Below are 24497 nucleotides of genomic sequence, written 5' to 3'. Positions count from 1 at the left end.
AATGTGTTGGAAATGTTCGGTAAACTTGCACACTGGAGAAGTCAGAGTAGCTGTTAGGAGCGTTCATTGTGTTTTGTGAACTTTTTTTTTTTGGTATTGTGAACTTGCAAAGTGATCAAGGCTAGACATTAACATCATTTTGATATACATTTATTTTTATATTAGTGCAATAACACTATACTGAATGTTTTTAATATGTTTGGTGAAATTTATCCAGCCTTGACTAGAGAAATCTCAGCTGTGTTGTAAGCGTTCATTTTATATTGTGATCTTGAGAAGTTATCAGGACTAGACATTTTTATTATAATTGTGATATAAATTTATTATAAGTGCAATAAAACAAGTCATTTTGGAAAATGTTAGAGTAAAAGAAATCCTACTTTGGATGCCGCTTTGAGTCCTTGAAAAACCTGTGACAGGTCCTGGAAAGTCATTGAATGTCTTTGAATTTTTGCCTTGGAAACCTGTACGAACCCTGATCTGACACAAGGCCACTCCTTGGCATGCAGTTACATTTTAATACGATTAGCATTCTTAGGATACTTCACTCACTTTCCAGTTGGCGGGGCGGTGTCTAACCGTTTTTCTTGACCTTCAATTTTTAAAAGAATCCTTTAAAATTTATCCCATGTAGGGCGAAATTGAACCCGCTTCACACGGGTTCCTCAAGCAAAGAAGCCCGATGCTTTAGCGCTCTGCACCACGAATGCTTGCAGGGAGGGAGAGATTAATATTATCTTTCTTTCTGTCTTTCTAACCTTTATCGATATGCTGTGAGTGTACTCCACAGGTGCATACCTGACTGATAAAAGTGAGAATGCCTGCTCTCCTAGCTGACAATGAATAAAAGTTTTATGCCTGAAATAAATGCTTATGTATCAGCGCCATAGTTCACTCGAAGTCGGATATGCTGAGCCCTAATGCTACAGTGCCAGTGGGACAAAGCTGGCTGCGGTTGGGAGGCCATGTTTAGTGAAGCTTTTTTTGTAGCGTCTGAAGGTGTAGATGCTGTAGTCTCTCCGAGCCAGCGAGATAAAGCTGGCAGCGATTGGGAGGCAGTGTTTAGTAAAGCTTTGTTTGTGGCATCCGAAGGTGTACATGCTGTGGTCTGGGGTGGTGCTGTGGCATATGCCTATATTAATGGCATTAACATTCTTAGCCTACTTGCCCCACTACAGATAAAGGTGTCTTCACTAAAATAAAGGTGTCTTCAGCAATACGGTTTGTCGCTACATTGCTTGAATGCTAATTGCAATAAATGTCAACACTCATTGTGAGATGGGTTCTGCTGGAATTTTTTTACAAATCATACTGAATAGTGTAGTTCTTCAGAGCTGAGTCATCACACAATTTTTTGGCGATATGCTTTGCTGTTTACAGCAGGAAGGTATTCGATTGATGGCCACAGTAGAGGAAAAGGCTGGTGGAGACTGGCCACCTATAGATTCTGCAACCTCTGGAGGAAGTAAAGGTCACCGGGCACGCAAGATTGCTGCTGCTCAGCGTCTCTGCAGCATTGTCTCCGATGTCTTTGACGGCCGAATCCTGAGCTCAGTACAGTGCCTCACGTGTGACACTGTAAGTGCAGTGCTTGTTTTCTACAAGTTTTCTATTCAACATGTGAAAGTGGATTTTCAGATAATATTCACTGCCTGTGTATCTGTAATGAAGCAAAGCCCATATAACTAACAGTCTTATTGAATTGTCATTTCGATGTCTAAGCATCAAGGTTCTCCCCAGAAATTTTTTAGGGGCGGACATTTTGCAACCGGGGGGAGGGGGCCTGCGATCTATACCCTCCCCTCTCACTTTCTCTCACTTTTTTTTTTTCTCGATACAGCCATTCCACCATTTTGAATTGTAAATTTTGCATTTTGGATGCATTAAAGGGCCTCTAAACCACCCAGAGTTCAAAATTTACGTTGTGGTGTGGCAGTTGTGCATGAGTCTACAACGAACACGTAGCTGCGAGAATTTTTTGGGAAGGTGCCGTAATAGCGGAGTTACAAGTGTTTGATGATCGAAACACGGCCCTCGCACATTTCGCTCTTTCCTTCGCTACTCTCCTCGTCGGCTGGTCTCTCCTCCTCACTGAGTGCTCCTTCAAATGTCACGTGACCTACGCTATCGCCACGCGCTGTCCATTTCTGGTTAAGGCACGTCCACGCTAGCGGCAAATATACCGACAGCGAACCGGCCTCCAGTGCCGTAGAACGTCTGCCACGCGAGAGGTGTCCAAAGGGGACAGCAGTTCGGCCGGCGCACCGCCCGCAGCATGATCAACGGGCCAATCGACGATCGCGAACCTGCGCGCCTCCACCACCGGCGACGAAAACATCGGCTGCAGCTCAGCTGTAGTGCACGGCTACCGACTGGAGACGACCAGCTCGGCTGTGCTCGCATCGCAGCCGACAGCGCCGCTAATATCAGCGTATTTTTCTTTGTGTACAATTATTGTGAACAGCGATAACAACGATAAGAAAATATTGCGGCTTGTGATTGTCGGTAATTTCGAAGCGCCGTCTGCTTTAGCTTTGAAGGGAACCGGAAAAGGCCTAGCGATGATATCGGCACTGTCGAGCGATCAGCGGTGGTGAGGCTGCCGCACAAATGAGTCCCGGTCTCATCCTCTCTACGTACGGCAAGGAAATCTCGCCGTTCGCGAGCAAAACCGCCGTCAAACGGCGGCCTCTGGATGGCAAACAGCGTGTGGCAAGTTAGTGTGCCAGTAACGTGGACAGGCCTTAGCCGCGACTCGGCGCTTCTCGGCTACCCGCTGACTGCCGTGCCGGCCCGTGCTCATGCGAAGCGTGCCGCTATGGACCCTGTGTTGCACGCACGTCTAGCCAACACTGTCGCGCAGCTAATCAGACCGGTAAGCACGACTGTATTGGATGGAATGCGAGCGATTTGGCACTTTGCGTTGCGGGCTGTAATTACCGATTTGCAAGGGCACACAAGCGAGCAACATGACGAGGAAGAGCAGGGAGCGCGCGTACCTGCTAGCAGGCAAACCGGAAGTCATAGATTCTTGTTTGACCAATGGGCATTGTAACCGCTGTTGATTTCACCAGATGCACCCTGCTGACATTGTGACGACCGCTGGGGATACCGGAAAGGCCAGAAGAAGAGGCGAGAAGAGAAGTGGCGCACCCGCGGCGCATAGCGCTGCAGCGTTTGGCATCGTTGATCGTGACGGCATTCTGAACGAGATGCACGTGTTTACTTGAAATGTTCAAAAATATCTGAGGTGGTTTAGGGGCCTTTAATGAAACTAACGCGAGCCAGCGAAGCACCCTACCATGATCGCAAGACTTCATCCGGACAAGGATATGCACAGCAAGCCGCTCTCAAAATGCATGCAAAACACGTGCCTGTGATTCAGATCTGTGCAAATCTGGCATTTCCACTGCCGCCCACTGTGGGGAGAACCCTGCTAAGCATTCATTTAACTACTAATCTCTCCTGGAAGATCCATGTTAACTTCATTTTGACCCGCACATTTGAGACTATTGACCCTTTTCGCGGAGCAGGTTGCTCTAGAGGAACAGGATGGCGCTTTCGGTGGCATGCCATACGTTACCTCAGCGAATGCGCACGAATACGAAACCATTACTGCATCTGCCCTGCTACTGTGTGATCAGCTGTCGGAAATGTAACTGGGTGTTCGCTAATGCACTGTGCCCAATTCATGCTGCAAAATGTGGAATGGTAAAGGGAAGACGTGTGCGGTAGTTAGCTGCAAAAATAGCGATTCGCATATGAAGAATGTGGATATAAGGAATATATGAGGAACGGAATCGACCTGTGTCGCCACTGCTACATTAGGACTGCCTGTGTTGCCGGCCCTTCGCGATCCACGACTTTCCTCGAGGATAAAAAAGATAATTCATCCGCCAGTGCTGTATAGCTAACCTCCAAATAGAGGATTTCAACTCCGGAACGTCGGCACTTAAGAGTGAGTACCGCTCGTTACAAAAGGAAGTAGCACCACTTACTGGCATAGTAAATTTCTTGCACGTCATCTACACTCATCCACCCCCACTTGCACGCAAACTTATGCCCACCTTATCTCTAACGTATCAATAATAAGCGAATGGGGGCTCTCTTAAATCAACGTGCCGAAGCATGAGTGACGGTGACTACACTGACAAGACGCGAATGTTGGAAGCTGAACGTTTCGTGACGGTCCACAGAATAAGTGAGGGACTATATAGCGATAACACGTCTTTGCTACAAGCTGCCACTAAGTACAGAACATTTGCATTCCAAGCTTTGTGCACAGCAAGAACAAACCTATCGCAGCATAGCACACCGCAAGCGATTAGGCTGAAAATAAACAATCAGATAGTGGCCGCACCGAGGAACCTTACTGAGTCAGAAACATGACAAGCCGCTGCTTCAAAGTATTTTCCAAATAAAGAATGAAAAGCAATACACACTGATCCTGATTTAATTCATAAGCGGAAAGTAAAAGATAATTCATCCGCCAGTGCTGTATAGCTAACCTCCAAATAGAGGATTTCAACTCCGGAACGTCGGCACTAAGAGTGAGTACCGCTCGTTACAAAAGGAAGTAGCACCACTTACTGGCATAGTAAATTCATAGCGATTCGCATATGAAGAATGTGGATATAAGGAATATATGAGGAACGGAATCGACCTGTGTCGCCACTGCTACATTAGGACTGCCTGTGTTGCCGGCCCTTCGCGATCCACGACTTTCCTCGAGGATAAAAAAGATAATTCATCCGCCAGTGCTGTATAGCTAACCTCCAAATAGAGGATTTCAACTCCGGAACGTCGGCACTTAAGAGTGAGTACCGCTCGTTACAAAAGGAAGTAGCACCACTTACTGGCATAGAAGCAGCGGCTTGGAATACATTTCTAGTCCCGCTTTTAGTACAAGCACTGCGTACGCTGCTCGTGCCGTTTGGGCAAGGTGTAATGAGCTCCGAAAACACTTGCATGTCCTCTAAAGCTGTGCCCAAAGCTTTGTGTCGTCCGCACAGTCACAGTCTACGATATGCGTCGAAACGGTGGTTTGCTGCGCCGCACCAGCGTCACGCGCTGGCATTGTAAATACGGAGCGCCTGGAAAAGGGTCAATAAATTTTAATGTTTGTTCCTTATGCTAAGATAATATAAAGGAAGAAGGTGCCTAGCCTTTAACTCGGTTGGGAAGTCTGAATTTAAATATGCATCTTTTTATGAGCCTTCATCAAGCATACATAATCAATTATATATGAAATAGAAAGTAACTTCAACATTTGATACTTAAAAATTGGACAAAAGAAATCTCAGCTTACCATTTTTTACAACAGATGAGGGCATGCTGACAATAAACGAGTCTCCTAAAAGTACATGTCATAGCAGCACCAATTTGAGGATTAAGGATAGTCACCCTGCAGTGGAACACAGCTTTCCCCACTCTTTCTAGAGCTGTGATATTCTGCCCTGCATTGATGACTGCATCATTGGACAAAAAGTTGGCTCCATGCAAGTGCTGCTTCATATTTGAGAAAAGTTGAAGTCCAATGGTGCTAAGCACAGCAAGTATGATGGATATGATTATTCAGTTTGCCTCGTCCGAAGCATGACATACGTGACAGGACATTGCTGTGAGGAAAAATGACACCTTCCTCCAATTTTACCATTCCTCTTCCTGGCATTAGCATCTCGCAGTTTCTTTATCAAATTTCCATGATGCTCTCCTGTAATAGTGCTACCTTTGTGAAGAAAGTTAACAAGCAGAATGCCTTTTTCGTCCCAGAAAATTGTTGCCATCACTATTGCAGTGAAAGCCTGCACGCTGAATTCCTTGGGACATGTTGACTGCTCGTGTTTTCTCTGCTTCAACTTTTGTTCTATTTGTTTTGTTTATTTGCGTCGGTTTTCTTTTTGTTATGTTTCACTGACATTAGCTGGTGAGAAAAGGCCATCTTATGGGCAGCTTGACAGGCTGTCTGTCTTACAAAAACGTGGTGCCTGCACCATGTCTTCGTGGAGGTTTTTTCTGAATAACCAATATTTTTCAGAACAGCTCTCGGATGATAAAACCGCACATTTGAGTTATTCTTGTGTTGACATAGTCATGGTGCCATATTTCTCTGGTGCCTGAATAGGGAAGTGAATTTCCTTATACGAGGGTTGGCTGAAGAGAAATGCACAGTAATATGTTATATGTAACATTAATAACAGAAAAATAAAGGAACTACTCTCGTTGTCTAATAATTCGTTTGAGTTATTATATTGACGTATACTCCATTACAGTCACATGCTCCATTACAGTGTTTTAGTTGGATGCTTCCTTTATAAGCATGCCAAAATTCGTTTAAAGCTAGTTTGCGTGATCTTGGTCAGTAGCCTTTGCAACGTAGTGCATGCTGGCGCCGTTTGGATACCGACAGCCCGATAAAATGCAGCCACTTTGCTTATCTGCTGCCTTGCAACAGGGCACGATGTCGCAGCTTGACATGTCGCCGATCGCTAAGTTTGCAGCCCACAACGCAACAAGGGCGAACAATGGTACTCGCGAAAAGAAAGAACAAGACCAACACTGACCGCGCAGCTCTCGTCAACACGGAGCACGTTTTAACACAAGCAGACGACACTTGCTGTGGGCCGGAAGTGCATTTAGTGTAGTGATACATGTCCTTCTGCATTCTCTTTGTTACTTTCTTTTTATAGAAACAAATTAACTAACATCTAAACTATTACGAACAACATTCGTTCACCATAATGTTGGAAATATTATCGATGACGCGCCCTAGGCAGCCAATCGGATAGCTGGCCCAGTGACGTGTTACGATCAAATCGCATCACTTGGTCACAAAACTCGGCCGATGGGCGTGCTGCGATCGGTAGCGATGTACCTTCTTAAAACCTTATAATAATTTACACGCTTTACGTGGAGCCCTCAGATGCGTCAATGATCAGAAGGACCTACTCTAACGACTCAGTACGTTTGTACAAAATCGTCAAAATCGTTTCAGGGTCCCTTTAAGTATTTTATATCAGTAGGCTTTAACATTTTTTGCCTTGCCTTAGTTCAAGAAATTCTTGGCACAGCCCTCTTCAAAAAACTTAATTTTTACGATGTTCTGGGGTGTGAAATGTGTGACAAAGTACCTGGCAGCTGGCCATGACATTGGACTTTGTTCAGTACATTTTCACCTCTTCCCAAATTTATAGAATCACCTAAGGGCATTCACTTCTCAATGGATGATAAAGTGAAGGATGCAGTGAGGCCGTGGATCAAGAAAGCACACCAGCATCCTTCTTTGACGGAATAAGACAACGCATTCAACCGTTGGGAGAATTGTCTTACCAGAAACGGTGACTATGTTGAAAAATAAATGTATCCTCTTGTTGCCCACATGATGCCTTTTTCGTTTCATTCGAATGTCCCTTTTTGTTTACAAGTTACTGGCAAGTGTGCATTACCTTTCAGCCAACCCTCATAATTTTTGTAAGCTACAATGACAGTTCAAAATATACTTTGTGTTACAGCACAAGCTCATTCTTTTGTTGGTAGGCTTACTATTTTTCAGCCTACCCTCACACGCTGGTCTATTTACACTCAGCATGAGCAAAGCCATCTCTTAAAGGAACACTGAAGAGAAAAATTTCACCTGCATTAATTTGTAAATTACCCATCTACAATATCAAAAAGGCCACTCTTGCCATGAGATGAGGCTTTATGAGCCAGAAAAGGCACAAAAAGGAAAGACTGATGGCGCCGCCGCCTTGTGGGAAAAGTTCCCACACCAGCTCGCCGTGACATTGTGGATTTTGACGGCGTCTGCTAAGGCCTAGTTAATTGTTTACTGGCAAAAATAGACCAGATTGGGTTTGAAAGAAGCCAAATATTGAACATTGCAAGTTTTGAAAACTTTTACTGAGCCACCGCAGTTAAAATATGGAAAAAAATTTTTTATCCTTGACGTTGCACTGACGTACCAGCGCTGGGGTTTTGGCATGCAGTGCCAAGAATGGAACTTTGACCTTCATGTTCTCTTATAATAACAAACATAGTGAAATCAACAGAAAGAAAGATTTAAAATAATACTTTAGCAGTCTAAACTGATTTAGTGTTTCACTTTAGTGTTCCTTTAAGCTTTCTGCACTTTGGTCATTGTTACAAAGTTTAATGGGCATTTTCATGGCACTGACTTAACTCATTTTTCATGCCTTCAGTTGGCAATACACAAGGCAAATTATTAACTTAAGTGGTTACCAAGATAGTGGATCAAAACAATTTTCTAGCAAACTTGTGGCATTTTTGACTGGTCGCCTCCATCCTCAGACTCGAATTCGGGTAGATCCAGCCTTCCTCGAACACAGAGGTAGAGGACAAGCACACAACCAAACATGGGACTCGCTCTTGAAGGAGGAAATGGCAGAGGAGAAACCACATGACTACAGTAAAAGTTTGATTTCATGTCTAAGCCTAGACAAAGCTCCCGACGCTGCAAGAAAAAAATGGTGGATGCACCAATGGGGTGATCATTTGTTGAGACACCAACATGCAGTAGTCTGGGTTGTAATGGACCATCGCAAACAGCAATGATGACACTACGCTGGGTTGGGATCACGTGAAGGGAAATGTTCTCAATCTCGACAACTGTGCTCAATGTGAGAGGAGAGCAATCAAAAAGAACCTGCCAAATGCAATTCATGTGCTCTTTCGACCAGTCAAATACAACACTGCTCGCAGGAGCACTCTAGAGCACTCCAAAACGACCAGCCGAAGATGCCATTAGTTTCTTGTGAAATTTGTAAAGAAATATGCTTGCCAGGTGACAGTATCTTCAACTGATATAAAGTTCCACATTTGATCTTCTCTGTGTTTTTATATGTACACCCTTCAATAGCTGTTGCCAATTCATGTTGTGTTGTTGTGCCTGTATTTTCTTCGTAGGCCTGCTTGCGTTATTGGGTCCTTTACTTTGATGCCAGCTCCCCTCATATAACACCCACATAGAGCTCTGCAGTGAATAAAGAGGAACAAATATTTTTGCTGATGTTTTTATTATTGCAAATTAAGTTTATGATCAGCCTGCCTCATTTAGCACTGATAAGGTAGAGAACATAAGCCTGGAATGAGACATCAGTAAAGGCTAGCAGTCTGTTCGAAGTACAGTGTAGACCGCTTATAACGTAAGTCGCCGGAGTCGCGAATATCTGCACTATAAGCGGTACCGCACTATAACCAAAACGATTTTCAAGCCCTGCATGTATGCAAAACATGTAGACCAAGCATGTAGACACGCTTTATACTATCGCGATGTAGCCGGTGCTCTTCAAGTTCGACAGCTTTGCATCGAGTCAAAACGAAACAACTGTTTGCTGCAACCGCTGCGGAAAAAACCGCGACCGCTATCGATGCGATTATGAACGGCGACTTTGCGGTGCTGAAGGCATGCGCCCGACGCATGCACCGAGTCTGGACGAATTAACTACCATTGGCTGCAACAACTGCAGTCGTAACCGCAGTCGCTATCTATGCGATCATCGATTGCGACTGCGCAGTTTTTTAGGCACGCGGCCGACGCGCGTACCGAGTAAAAACGAAACTACTGTTCGCCGCAACTGCTGCGGAGAAAACCGTGGCCGCCATCGACGCGATCGTGGATGATGACTATGCAGTTACGAAAGCCCGCGGCCAACACGGTGTTATGCGCAGCGGTAAACGTAAGAATCCAGGCTTTAAAGACACAAATAGGCTCGAAGCGTTCCGGCGTTGCTGTCGTTCACGTGCGAGTTCAATTGGTGGCTGTGGCGATGTGGACTGCCGCTGCTTCGTTTTGGTTGGATGCTAGCGCCGTTCTTTTTCTTTTGCGTCACACATTTGCGGCGCTCCTCGCTCACCGAGCTCCGAAAATACTCCGAATTAACCGATGTGCAGCTAAATAAGTCCGAATTATTGATAGTTTGATTGCATTGAATAATATATGCATACGCCGGCCGGGAGCGCGCACCTCGTTGAGAAGCGTGCTCGCTGCCGCCCTTGTCGGCGAGATTTTCCCGCAGAAGCCGCATTATAACCGGTATTTCGTCTCATGCGGCTGCACTGTAAGCGGTATGCGAATACATGGAGTGCTATGGGAAAATTAGCGGGAGTCTGAAAAGACCGTACTATATCTGGTCCTGCACTATAAGCGGTTACGTTATAAGTGGTCTATACTGTATTTCCGTTGTTCCTCATTTGTTTTTGCTGTAATGCTACAGTAGTAAATGCATAATGACATCACAGGACACCAAGCCCCGATGTCTCTATAAGGCATGTTTCGTGTTTTGTAGGCACATATACAGTTAAACCTGGATATAACGAAATTGCCAAATTCCCGAAAAACTTCGTTATAAAGAGGATTTCGTTATATGCAGGTTCGGCACGAAAATTGGAAAAGAAACGCTTACCGTATGTACTATCGCTCAAGATTTACCCCCAATACACTAAAGTTGCGATGAACAAAAAAGTCCCAGTTTCACCCAAAAGGCGAAGGTCTTTGTGATTGCGACAGCAAATTAGCAGACAGCTATACGAAGTAAGGATAGTACAGTCAAACCTCGTTAATACGTATCCGCTTAAGGTGGGAGGCCACACTCAAAAAAATTTTTTTAATTCAGCAGCCAGGAATATAATAATTTTTTGTCCGATTAAGCACGTCTTAAGTAACATATTTCACTATTTAAAGTGCAAAAAAGAGTTCAATTTTTTTTCAGGGAGTCAGTTCTAATAAAGAAATGTGCTAAAATTTGTAGTCGCGCCAGCAATGATAAGTAACTACTGAAATGAGGAATTGAGGAAAGCTTTGGCATATGTGTAGCTAAATGTATGCCCTATGAAATGAACCAGGATAAACATAATGTGATAGACACTAAAAAAGAAATCCTCCAAAAACTAAACAAAGTTCAAAAAATGACCAGTTTTGGTCACATTTATTTGCAAAATGGGCTCTAAAGTCATAACTATTGCATCAGTGTTTTTCATCGTGGTTCATTTCACACATCTGTATGTGAGGAATGAGTGTGCAAAATTCAATTTCAAAATATTCATATAAAAAAAGTTATCACCGTTTGCGTAACATGAGGTGAAGCAAAATCTTGTTTTGAGAAAAACATAAATAAAGAGTTCAAACCATGTGAAACATGTGAAAAACAACACATAGAGGCCTAAAATGCACCAGGCTCGTAGGTGGGGCCCTCGTGAGATGCAGTAGAGTCTCCTTTTGTTCGTGCTGCTGCTCGCCTTTTCTTCCTAGCCCATTTTGTCTCGTCAGTTGATTTGCGTAGAGCCTTCTGCATGCGCTGGTGGTCTCTGGCATTGCAAGCTCTTGTCGTGTAGTACCCTGGTTCAATGCTAGCCTGCCTCAGTATGTCCAGGGTGCTTATGCTACCATTATTAAAATGTGCAACAGCGTCATGTAAGGCAAACCGTATTGTAGGCAAGCTGATATACACCTCCTTGGGAGCCCGTTGCCATATAAGTCCATTGAAGCATTCATTTGCATTTTGTGTCTTGCCATGCAGACACTTTGATAAAAGTTCATCCGAGCAGAGATCGCTGTACACAGCTTTTACTCTGCTCAGCACATCATTTGGAAGTCCTCCTTTGTGGACGTACTTCCCTTGGCCGAGGGATTCGACCTTTTTGTAGCCGCACCAGCTGTTCGGTCCTACTGGGCACAGGCCGTGTCTTGGTTGCGCATCTGTAGAGCTGCAGTGGAAGAGGCTGGCCAGGGTGGCTTGTTTCATCTCCGAAAGTTTTCCCACATTAGCTCTTATAGCTATCCCATAGTAGTTTTGCAGGCGGTCAATAAGGGCATCAGTCAACTTTCCTTTACCTCCAAGTCCCCGCACTGTTTTCTTGAGTTTCCTCAGGCGGCAGCCGACACGCTTCTGAACATGCCCAATGCATTCAAGTTTATGCACGCTGTTTTCTCCATACATGTCCTTTACAGTGGCATAGCTCTTTGAGTCACCATCACCATAGTACTCCAGGTACTTCAAGCCTCGTGTTGCTTGTGATCGCTCAAATATTCTGTACAAATCAACCGTCTCCATACTACCCCCACTTCCTTTATGGTTTGCTTGGCAGGAAGTGTGACTTGCCTTCCACTCCTTGTATGAAGCACTGTTTGGGTTCAACTTTCGTTTGGTTTTGCAAGCCATGCATGTGCTGGAAAGTGCCTCAACATCAATAATTTTTCCTGTGTCAACAGAAATCACCGACACACAGCCGTTCAAAGAAGAATGGCCACGCTTCTGCCACGTTCCGTCACCTGAAACACCGCACTCATCACTCCTTATGACACGACAAACTTCTGCAGCAGAATCAGTCATCGACTTCGATGCTACTTTTTCAGCTGCTGCAGACAGTTGAGATGATGTTCTGTCGTAGGCGGAATGGCGCGCAGGGGCAGGCATGTTCATCGCTTTGGAGAACGTTGTAGCACCTGCATGCCCTTTCCCTAACTGGCGCATTGCATACACCAGTCGAACATTGTTATCATTAGCACGCACCATTATTTTCTAAGTATTGAACGAATGCTCGAAGCCACACAGCACACACAACTGCACAGGTAGAGCAAATCCTTTGATGAGAGCGTTCTTCCAGCTTCAGTGATGAATTCTTGCATTCAGGGCATGCTAGCACTGAAAAAACTGAACAAAGGATATCAAAGTCAACTATCCTGTTCCCTTGGAGAGCAGAATCTTGCAACAGAGCTTCGTAGCTTTTCTCAATGTTCCCAAGCTTCTTGGCACTTGCTGAAACGCCCGTGTCCACTAGCTCAGGAGACAGACGCTTCGTCGTGTGTTGGTTCCCGGCAAACTTACGTTTGCGTCTTCTGAGCACTCTGACCTTTGCCATACTACTTAAAAAGTGGTCTAAGTGGTCTACTTTTTATGCCTTCACAACTGCAAGCGTTGCAAAAACGCAATTTGCAATTTAAACAGCAGCTAAGCGACGCCTGACCAAGGTAAACAACAAACGTTCTTCGAGCGTCAGGATCCCCCTTGTGGCCGTTCTTATAGAGATTTTAGAAGAATAGTAAACGCATAACCAAGCATAAGAATACCATTTAATAATACAAACAGCTGATAATAAAAGATACTCAGCATAGTAATTACAGAAAGAAATATAACTGATTTCCGAAACCAATGCAATTTAGTTTCGGTTTCGCAATACGAGGGTACGGGTTCAAGAACTCCCTATAACGCCCAAACTAACCGTGATAGGAACATACTGTTTTTTGCAATAGGTAGTTAAATGTTTGGGGGATCTTAAAATATAAAAAACAAAAAAATCAAATATTTGCAAAAAAATGACTTTTGAGTGTGGCCTCCCACCTTAATGCGTAATTGCGGATAAACGTAGTCGCGAAGATTCCCCCACCCAGCCCACATTGAACCCCTTGTATTCGCTGACCGCTTAAGCCGCAGTCGCTCATTGCCCACCAAACGGTTAGTGCGTACTATTTTTCTTGTTCTACACGCACAGGCACAAAATCGGCAAAATATGTGTGTTGACGTTCGATTCTCGAGTTGCGACGCCCGGACGGCAGTCGCCAGCGATAGTGAACTTACAACATGGCCACCATGACGTATTTTCTGCCAATTGCCGCGCACAAAAGTATGGCCTTCGAGATAAGTTCCCGGTAACGCGGAGAAGCTGCCGGTAGGGGGTGCGAATTCGCTGTCGCCGTCGGAGTAGTAAAACTGCGCAGAGGCAAATTTTATTGCGAAGCGCATTTGTGCCGTCCCCGTGAACGTCGATTTGAGGTTCTGTGTAAAGTCCAAACACAACAACATCGTCGCCGTGCGCCGTACGCTGCAAGGTCGATTGTACGCTGTGTGTGCGAGTGAAAGCTTGCGGGGGTCAGCCGACTCAATCTCGCGCGCGCGAGGGAGAAGGGGCGGAAGCGCGCTTCAGCACTGCGCTAGGCACGGCGGGGGGGCGAGAAAGGGAGGCGCTTATTTCGGCGGCCGCCGCCATATCTTGAAAGCGATCTGGAACAAGTGTGCGCCCGCGCGGGCTTATCTTCAAAGCGAACTGCAGACAAGGTCAATATGTCACGTTTCTTCGTCGAAGCACTCATCCTTCGAATGTCACACCAGGTACTGGATGCGTGGACGCGTGTCGTTTCGCACAAGCGCGAGGCGTCTGAAACGTAAAGCGAGCCACATGATGGCGTAGTAGCTTAGTGAAGTGAAGCGCAGAGACTTGCGCAGTAACCAGAGAGTGACGCAGCCAGCGCGTTGAAAAAAAAAAAACTTTTTTTTTGTCCTTGGGCAACATCAACAGGAAAAGGAGAGTGCTAGCTTGGCGGGCTGGGCCACCTGCAGCAAGCGGCGGGGTCAGGTTTGAATGGAGGGAAGGGGAAAGGTCACGCCCGCGGCGGCAAGATCGCCGGTCGAGGGATGCAGGCCCGCCTCGCGCACGCTAGCACGCACACACACGTGGGCTCGCTCTTGCGCCGTGAATTCGAGCACGCCAAGCGCGACGCCGCCACTTCGCATTACGTCGCGGCGAAGAAGGTGCTTCTGGTTGCTGCTCGCGCAAAAATTACAAAATTTGGGGCGAAATCTCTAGGTTGTCGGCGGGGAAAATTCGTTATATCGAGGGGGTCTCCCGTTGCCACTTCATTACGTAGAGGTTTCAAATACATGTGCTTCTATGGAGTCACGGCGGGGAATACAAAAACTTCGTTATATCCAGGAATTCGTTATATGGAGTTTCGTTATAAGCAGGTTTAACTGTAGTGAATTGTTGTGCCTGTGTTGGTTTGGGATAATATACTCTATCAATTTTTTTATGTAATGTACTTATTTATTTATTTATTTTAATATTTACTTGCTTACTATCGGCATGTTAAAGCACTGGTCAAAAAACGGCGGATGTAGTGATCTCCCTCACCCAAGAAGAAAAAAGAGAAGGCTTTTTTCAACAATGCTTTCAGTACAGGCTATCACCAAAATGAAAACATATCCTTACAAATTATTTTTGAATACATTGATGTTCCTTGACAGAACAGTATTTTCAGGTAAAGCAGCCTGCACAAGGAAAGATTAGATTACTTAAAAAATGCTAATTTGTGCATAGTGTGGCATTATATATTAACACTTTGTCTATGCCTAGTCAGTTCCTGCAAGGTGGGAATCAAATATGCATTAGAACTGACTCCTAACTGATTACCGGAAAGAGGTAAATTTCAGTGTGGCCTCTCCCTGTGATTATTGAAGAAGTGCTGTCACCAGTCGTTAGAGCAGTGTTGCTGACTATCTGCAGGTGTCAACAACACGGGAGACCTTCCAGGACCTATCGCTACCCATCCCAAGCAGGGACCACCTGGCTGTGCTGCATGCAGCTCAGGGCAGTGGCACCACGGGTGTTCCAGGGGCCCACTTACGCGGTGCACTTGAGCCCCAGCAGGGCTGGCTTTCCTGGATCCTGGGGCGCATGTTTTCCTGGGTGTTTGGGCAAGTATTGTTTACATGATATACCATGTTTACTCATGTAACACTTGCACTTTTTTTTGGGGGGGGGGGGGGGGGGCGCTTTCGCTGGTTGTGGGCCTTCTGCAATGCAGGCTTATGGCTACTCACTAAAGTGTTGAATTGTGCTCAGTCTGATATGCAAAATAACGCAACCACTGGCAGCCGACAAAGTCACCAACCAATTTTTCAGACAAGGACAATGGCAGGATAATGTCTGAATAATTGGGCAATCGAGAAAAAAAAAGTTCGACGGTAAAATTAACTTATAGTTTTTTAGAGCGTTAGTACACCGGAAAATTTGTTTACAGGTTTTTTCTCAGTGTTGTGCTCCATTAAAATAAAAATTCCTGATGACCTGCAGTGGCAGCTTAGCGGCTAAAATGTTGCGCTTCTATGCACGAGGTCGCAGGTTCGATTCCCAGCTGCAGCAGCCGCATTTCAATGGGGGCAAAATGCAGAAGCGCTTGTATACCGTGCATTGAGTGCATGTTACAGATCCCCAGCTGTTAAAAAAAAAATATGGAGTCCCCCACTACAGTGTGCCTTATAATCATATTGTGGTTTTGGCACATTAAACCCCCCCGTATTTCATTTTTAATTAAATTTTGTGATGGGTTAATTGGGCGGGTGTGTTTTGTGTTCACCCATTTCACAGCTTGGCGTGCGTCGCAGAGTCAAGGCCGTGTGCACGGTATCTGCACGATGGCCCACGGCACTGTCAGTTTAGGCTGTGTACTGCAAATTCTGTTCGGAGCTTTATTGGCTTTATGCCTACTCGCGAGCTTACCCGTTTCTGTCCAGTAAGCACACACATGAACACGAGCGTCGCGGAGTCAAGGCCGTGTGCACGGTATCTGCACGATGGCCCACGACACTGTCAGTTTAGGCTGTGTACTGCAAATTCTGTTCGGAGCTTTATTGGCTTTATGCCTACTCGCGAGCTTACCCGTTTCTGTCCAGTAAGCACACACATGAACACGAGCGTCACAGAGTCAAGGCCGTGTGCACGGTATCTGCACGATGGCCCACGACACTGTCAGTTTAGGCTGTGTACTGCAAATTCTGTTCGGAGCTTTATTGGCTTTATGCCTACTCGCGAGCTTACGCGTTTCTGTCCAGTAAGCACACACATGAACATGGTAGGTGTTCACGGTAGCCAGCTGCTCGCCTCTCAGACCCAAACTCCACGTCACGCACGTGGCCGTCAGTCCAGCCCGTGCACATGATCTCGCACGTGATCGCTGATGTTTTTAAGGGTAAATTTTCTTGCAGCGTGCCACCTGGTATACTTGCTGACTAGCCCCAACCATTACAGCTTCGTCGGAGTCTGCAACCAAAGTTGCAGTTTTGTGCCAAGTGTGGGGTTTGATGATGATAATGCTGTCGTTGGCAGGACAACTAGTGCCATCTAGTAGCGGCTTGCAGAAATTAACCAGCATACAGGTGTGCACGTGACATTTAGCGAAAAGTTTCTTTCTTTTTTTTTTCAAAATTTTCTTACTCCAAAGAGGGGGTGTGGGCCTTACACGAGGGCGGGCCTTTCACGAGTAAATGCAGTATTGCTTGCGCTTTGTGTGCCTTTTAAGATCTTCACCAATTGTGTATTGCCAAGTTTGGGTCCTTGTAGCCATGAAGTACTGCCAATTATTGTTTATGTAATATATTGGATTGTAACTCATACGAGGTCCCTTAACAGCGGCAACTCAGACATCCTCCTTTACCAATACTTGTTTGAAATGAATAAAGATAAATGACAAAGAATCATTGCTTCTGCCGCGGCAGCTGCATTCCGATGGGGACAGAATGCAATAACACATGTGCCATGCTTTGGGTCCACATTAAAGAACCCCAGGTAGCCAAAATAATCCTTAGCCACCTCTACAACGACCCTCAGAACCCACTATGTAGTTTTGGTACATTAAACCCCCAATTAAATCTTTTTTAGAATCGTTACCTTAAAACAGTTCTGCTTTCTTTTCTGCAGCACATTGTGAGGCCTGGGGGAAAAAGCTTTCAGTTGATCTGCTAATTGTTTAGCTTCTTTATTTTGTGTCATTCTGTTCATAGCCTGCACCACAGTTGTGCCATGGAACTATTGTAATATCCAAGTGACTACCCATCCCCAAGACATCCCCCGGGGGACTGCACTTTTCTCGTAAAATATTGCACAAAACACGCTGGAATATCACGCCCACTCACAAAAGCCCCGCAGGCCACCTACTACCACAACTTACTCATGCACATCACCGAAGGCTTGCAGTTGCTGTAGCAAAAATTTGACCAACGTGTGGTTATCGCACATCATTGGCAAAGGGTCACAAAGCGTGTCAGCTTACCCACCCCACTTTTTCCAATGAATTGCATCTTCTAGAGGAGAGGGTGACAACTCTGGATATGGTGGTACGCTCATTTAATAACCTTGAAGAAGTATGTTCATACAGTCAACTAGTTTTTCGGATGCCTGATTTTTCTGACATGCCTGATAATCCAGATGCCTTCATGGCATCACCACATACCCCATGAGCCAATCTATAAGGGCGTCTTAAATTTTAGACCCTGAAACCCTTTGCCATATGATTTTCCAGGCTTTTTGCCATGACTGCAGGTTGGAAACTAATAATGAAAGCCACCACCGCTGCTGTTTTACCTGGCAGCATTGAATCAGCGCTCTTGCACTGCCTGCTAGCAGCTGCAGCCACCACGGCAACGCTAGGCCTAGCTGCTTCGACGTTCGCTACCAAACTTCCTGCTATTTGGTGCAGTGTTTTTTGTTTAAAGAATTCGCCAGTGTCAGCAATGAGCCTTCGAATGGCTTTGAAACACGGAAAGTACGGCAAAAGCCAAGCATTGCATAATGCAAGTTCCCGAAAGTCGGCTTCGCCACAATACAGCAATGTTACGCAGTCAAGCATATTAAATGTATTGTCGTGAAGCATACCAAGAGTGGAAAGGGGCCAATGTCACGGTACACAGTATGTATTCTTTAATTATCCATGAGTGCACCCGCCATCTCCTGTGACAGTATGTGCACTGATACGCCTAATTAGTGTACTGGCAGGCCTTCAGAGCTCTTTTGGAGGTGCCTGTGGTGATTTGAGCCCTTGGGGGCAAGAAAAGGCATGCATTAATTTTTTGTACTGCCCAATTTTTCTGATGTTTTTGCCTCCCCTAGGGAGTCCAAAAAATTGGACGTTGACTATATATGAAGTACGCTGCGTTGCTGCTGGGTGTGATTGCCTCCAAATAATTATTTACTCTGAATGAAGAATATTGAATATGCTTCTTCTTTAAATGTAAAAGTACTGAAAGTTGGGCGAGTTGGTAACTATTCATCTTGAAACTGCAGAGCGCACACAAGAAACGAGGACAATAAGGCGAAGGTGACAGACAGGCGCATTGACAGAACAGCAATGCAATGCTGTTTGCATTGCATTTCTAAAGGCCTAGCTTTTGTCTTATGCCCAGGTGGTTATGGGGCCCAGGCGTTGCCCTGCAAGATTGCTTAGCAGCCTTCTTCTCTGCGGATGAGCTGAAGGGTGACAACATGTACAGCTGCGACAAGTGTTGCAAGCTTCGCAATGGCATAAAGTATTCACGGGTGCTTCAGCTGCCAGAGGTGAGTGCAAACGTTCATTATTGTATTTTCTGCATTTAAAAGAAAAATATTTTCTGTATTTTATGACTTTGCCTGACTTGTCTTTGCGTTGCTAGCATGTAGCAACGGTGTAGTATCGGTAACTTTGGAAAAACCTGGAAAGTTGTAAAATTATTTCCGGAGACAATATTGAGTTGTGCAAGCAGTTTAATTGTTCTCTTGATAAGTCTTTTGCACTGAGCAATGCTGTGATATCAAATAATCCGTACTGATTGAGACTTGTGTGGTCCTTGCAGGTGCTGTGTATTCATCTAAAGAGGTTTCGACACGAGGTGATGTTCTCGAGCAAGATCAGCAGTTATGTCTCCTTTCCACTGGAGGGTCTCGAAATGGCGCCATTCTTGCATTCTGGTTAGTAAGAGCTTGGTGTATAAAGTACAAAAACTTTTGCTTTCTATTTACATTTTTCCTGTATGTTTGCGGCTGTTTATTCTAGGGTTTTTTATTTGCTGCACAATTTTTTTTTTTCTGTCACTCGTGCTTTGCAAAATTTACCACGCAAATAGCAGGTTAAGGGGGGATGTGGGTTCTAAAAACTGAGGGTCAAATTTTTTTGCGAAATGCGACCCCCCAGGATCGATTTTTTTTATTGCTCACTTAAATTCTTCGAAAGAACCTATTTCGAAAAATATGGTCGTAATCTTTTTAGAGTGACAGTAAAGTGAGGAAAAAATTGTTTGTGTTGTAAAATACACATTGTTTATTCATGAATAAGAAGATAAGCGCACTAAAAAATGGTTGTGTGCACGTCCGGAAACTGAAACAAATGAGAAGCCTTCGTCTTATTGCCAACAAGGTGCGATAGAGCTTTTGTGATCACCAAAAAAGGAAACGCAAAAACAGCAGCATCGTTTGTGTATATACGCGCCTGCCTGGGAACAGGTGTTATCGCGCCGCGGTGGGCCATAAACGATCAAGTAACAAGCGGTCACCCTTTGAGAGATTTGAAACCAGATAGCCATCAGTTTAGCGCGTGCAACAAGCGGGATCCGCCGCAGGAGAAAACCGTAACTTGCCGCAGGTGTCGCGCGCGCACCCGGATGTGCAAGCAATAGCTGACGCGCCGTTGCCATAAAAAAAAAAAAAAAGAAAAACAGGCATTGGCACAAGTAAAATATTCCACGTGTTTCCATCGAGTGGCAGCACATGCCAAGCGAAAAATGATCGAAAGAGGCGCGCTTTTTAAATGTACAAGCGATAACGTACATGTACGTCATTGACAATTTTTGAGGTGTTCGCGGAGGACGTACGTGTACGGCATTGACCCTGAAAGGGTTAATCTTCCAACATTAGGTATTTCTATAGAAATTACGTGCTCAGGTGCAGAAACTGCAAATAGTTACAGCACATTGACCAAGCATATCCACTGATCATGAGCAACAGAACTTGCCAATCGTGAAGATGTAGCAGTGCGACCTTCAGTTTCATTGTAAGCAAAAGAGAGCCATCCTTGTTAAATGGCATGCATGCTAAATGGCACGTATGATCTTACGGCTATAGTTAGCACAATTTCAACAATCTCTACTAGCCCGCCTTTCTCAAAAGACAAGATTAACAGTTGAAAAGTTTTCAAAGGTTATCTTCACCAATGGGGAAACGTAAGTAGAGATTCAATGTATTTATTTGCTCTTTCTTTGCCTACACTCCTGCTGCACCCAACTAGGTACTTTCCTACACTGTGACTGGCAAAATAATAACGCATACTATGAACAAAATTGGCCGTTAGCTATTTGTTTACAAACATTAGCTTGTCTGTAAAAAAATATGTTCATAGTTCAGCTTTCATAACTTTTGTAAAAGGAAAACTAAACATCAAGAATGAGAGCGCGTATCTCTCGTAGCTCGAGCCACATGGCAATGTGCGGTGCTGATTATGAGGACTTGCCATGATGAAGATACCGCTACAACTGCAAGCTGCATTGGCGCTGCTGTATTTGGCCACACATGCACAATTTGCAAGTATAAATAGTACCACCAAAAACATACTTAATTAGGAGGAATTGGCAACCTAACCTTTAATCACTGACTTTGCAGATTGCATTCCTTTGCAAAGTCAGATGATTATAGTTCAGAGCAAACCTATCTTGTGGTATTCTAATGAGTACATGCTTCAGACTGTCAAACATCATAATTTGCCTTCATTTAGTATGCTTCTTGGTGTGAAAACCGTACCACAAACCGGTGTCCATTTTTACCTGGCTTGATAAGCAAATATCAGCTCTAGCACATCACATTGAAGTGCTGCCCACTGTCTGTCTGCTTCCATCACGATTCTGATAAGGCCAGCTGTTTCCCCTTTTACGAAACAAAACAGATCAACCGTGAACTTTGATACCCACTATTTCAAAGCACATTGGGAGAATAACGCAGCAACAATGTTTGCCCCAGATAATAGTCAGCATTAAGCATTAGCATTCTAGAGTACATATAATCTGATATTCATAATTGAAAATCTGTTAGGAAGTATTATTATTGTACCTTTGCATCTTTCATAGCTTTAATAGTGCCCACATTTTCAAGTAATATGGCTGAATTGGTGTAGTTTTCTTAGTTTCCATAGCTTTTCTTTGAAAATCAATGTAGTAAACTAAGTAGAGCCCACTTTTGCTAGTGTTTCAGGTTACCTGCATGTTTCTCTAATGTTTCAGAGTGCCCACGATCTGCCACAACATACGACCTAATGGCTGTCATCTGCCACCACGGAACTGCAGGCTGTGAGTATCAGTTTGTGTACTGTGGTTCCAGTCTTACAAAAATATACCTTTGCAGTAACGTTCACCGAATATTTAACGTGTGCAGCGTAAAAAAAATCATATTAGAAAAACCATCACAGCTAAATGGGTTCCTTTTCACGGCGTATTATACTTAGGGTCCTTTGTTCTTGGGTTCTATATTTTTTATTGGGGCGGGGGGGGAGTAAAAATGGCGTGTTATTTTAAAATAAGACGGGTGAGAAATGGATGCTTTGTTGAAAACCGAGGAGAAAGTGGGAGTTTTGTTGTGTTGTTGCCCAAAGTTCTGAATTTCTTTAGTAACCTTAACAAACAATTATTACAAGAAATGGTCTCCTTTTGGACACAAACTTACTGTTTAAACAAGCAAAATCACTCATAGGAACATGTAATTGCATAACGAGCTGCTCGCAAATCATGTCATAGTCACCTCTACAAAACTTCATTGTCAGGCATTATTATTACATTTAAAGAAACCACATTACCAAAAACAAAAAGCAAATAGAACGAGGTTTGCCAAATCCCTTCTTTATTTTCTTCTCTGCACTGTATTAACAAATGAAAAAAAGTACAATAAGTAGTGCCCACTGGCATGCTTAGCAGGAGGTGTGATGCTTTTCCTTCCCTCACAATCCCTTAACATTCACTATCATATGCATTGGGAGCATTTCTGTGCCCATCTTAGGCCTGTCAGACCTGTCGTTCTTGTCTGTTGTCGACCTGTCGTCCTGTATTACTTGTTCCCAATATACGCTTTTGCAACAAAATTAATGAAATATACCTACTAGACGAATGAGCCGCCCTTCTTTGAGCATAACCTAGTTGGGTAAACATCCTCTCTATATCACAACTATCATTCGCAATGCAGGGGAACATCAGTGTACATTAATTCACTTCATAGCGCCTTACTGCCGTTTGCATGTATGCGACAGGTGGGTAATGCAATGCACCATTGTCGTATTCTTATAAACACAGCTACTAAAAAAAGCAACAAGCTTGATCTGGCAGCCATCGTCATCTTCCTCGGCCGCCTTTTATATGTGGTGTGCTTCGGCACGTGTGTCTTGTGCCATGAGCTGCGAGGTTAGAAGAAAAAAAAAAAGACTCCTGCCATCGGTCCAAACGGTTCTCAGGTCTTTCGCTCGCTGACTCACACATTGTTATAGTGGACCTAACCTCGGTCCCTATACTTGAGTTCACTCAATGCCGGCAGACACTGAATATTTTATATATTTATATATATGCCGGTTCTTGCTTTAATATACCATATTCATATATTATTAATAATATGATATACCCTGATCATTTGCTCACAACAGGTGGGCAGTGTTCATTAGTTTTGTAACATCTGCATTATTATCCTTTACGACAGGGCGAACTTTGGATACCCATGCATTTCTATAGGCCCAAACTTTCGTTATTTCAATCCTAAAATTGGCCTTTGCCAGATAATTCAAACTTGACCAGTTAGCACTCCTATGGTGACCCCTATGGTGAATATCCTTTAGTGGCAGCGTCTGTTAGACAGAGCTTAGGGGACGGTGAATGTGCTGAACATGCATTATCTCCCATTGAAACTGCCTATTTTTGGCCTGCCCTAGGAACATTTTCAAGCAATAACCGCAGCTCACAATTTTTGATGATGGTATTTAACCGGTTTCAACAAGCGCCGTTTGTTGTCAGTTTTTTTTTTCTCTCTCTCTCTTTTTCTCTCCCACTCTCCTCTCTCCCAAGAAAATTGTGCCAAAAATTGCCTGCGCGTTGCAATGGGAAACTATACCCAAACCGCCTTCGTGGCGTTTGTATGCTTTACCGCATAACATGGATGCATAGCGGCGAAGCTGATTTTAAAAAAAAACAGCCGCAATTGGGCAACACATATTAGACTCTCACCCATTTTTCTAGCGAAAAAATCGGGTGCGCGTTGTATTTCTACTTTGTTTAGGAGATGTAATGTCATTTCTACATTATTTTTCTACTTTTGACACATAGAAAATGGGTGTGCGTTGAAAACACGGCCGAATGAATGGTGTTTTTTCTGCATCTTGTTTAATTGTACCTGCTGGATAATTCAATTAATTTTGTCGATCCTGTCAGGATGGAATTAATGGGAGTCGACTGTAGTGCCACTGTTCTTCCTTGGTTTCAGTCATCGTAGTTGTGTCCTATTGTAGCCACTGTTTATTTTATATCCAAATTTAATAATTCATTAATGTCAGAAAAAGTTGCTGCAGTGAACACATTGCCACTTATATCATCTAAAAAACATTGCTGTCTACTTTCATTTTTCTATCTTCGCGAGTCCAATGCCCTTATAAAATTACCCAGCAGGTCATATTAAAAGGAAAGGCATAAAAAATGTCCTAATGCACCATTGCTTTTTTTTAGGGGGGGGGGGGGGGAGGGAAAGTATTTATCTGATCTTAACGCACTTCCGTAGCTAACATGCATCATTTTTATGGGTTCGAAGGGAAGAGATTGTGCCCCCAAATATGCTGCAGGCATGGTACAAGAAGGTAGCATGCCACCTCTTCTGGTAATCAGAAGAAAAAACAATTGCAGTTTACCTTAACAGAATGGAAATTAATTTACGTATAAAGCCTTCCA

The 24497-nt window shown here is 44.2% G+C and overlaps 1 protein-coding gene across 1 annotated transcript in view; it reads left to right on the top strand.

Moving 5' to 3' along the window:
• Window positions 1-24497, top strand: part of LOC119436302 (ubiquitin carboxyl-terminal hydrolase 20-like) — a 91639-nt gene that overhangs the window by 26694 nt on the left and 40448 nt on the right. The window contains 5 exon segments of the mRNA XM_049656845.1: window positions 1381-1578; window positions 15295-15485; window positions 18969-19119; window positions 19395-19509; window positions 21807-21872. Of these exon segments, the coding sequence (XP_049512802.1) occupies window positions 1381-1578; window positions 15295-15485; window positions 18969-19119; window positions 19395-19509; window positions 21807-21872 (721 nt within the window).

This window comes from Dermacentor silvarum, chromosome 1 (genome assembly GCF_013339745.2).
Source record: "Dermacentor silvarum isolate Dsil-2018 chromosome 1, BIME_Dsil_1.4, whole genome shotgun sequence".
Lineage (NCBI taxonomy): Eukaryota > Metazoa > Arthropoda > Arachnida > Ixodida > Ixodidae > Dermacentor > Dermacentor silvarum.
Note: the sequence above shows the minus strand (reverse complement) of the source record. Positions and strands in the feature narration are given on the sequence as shown.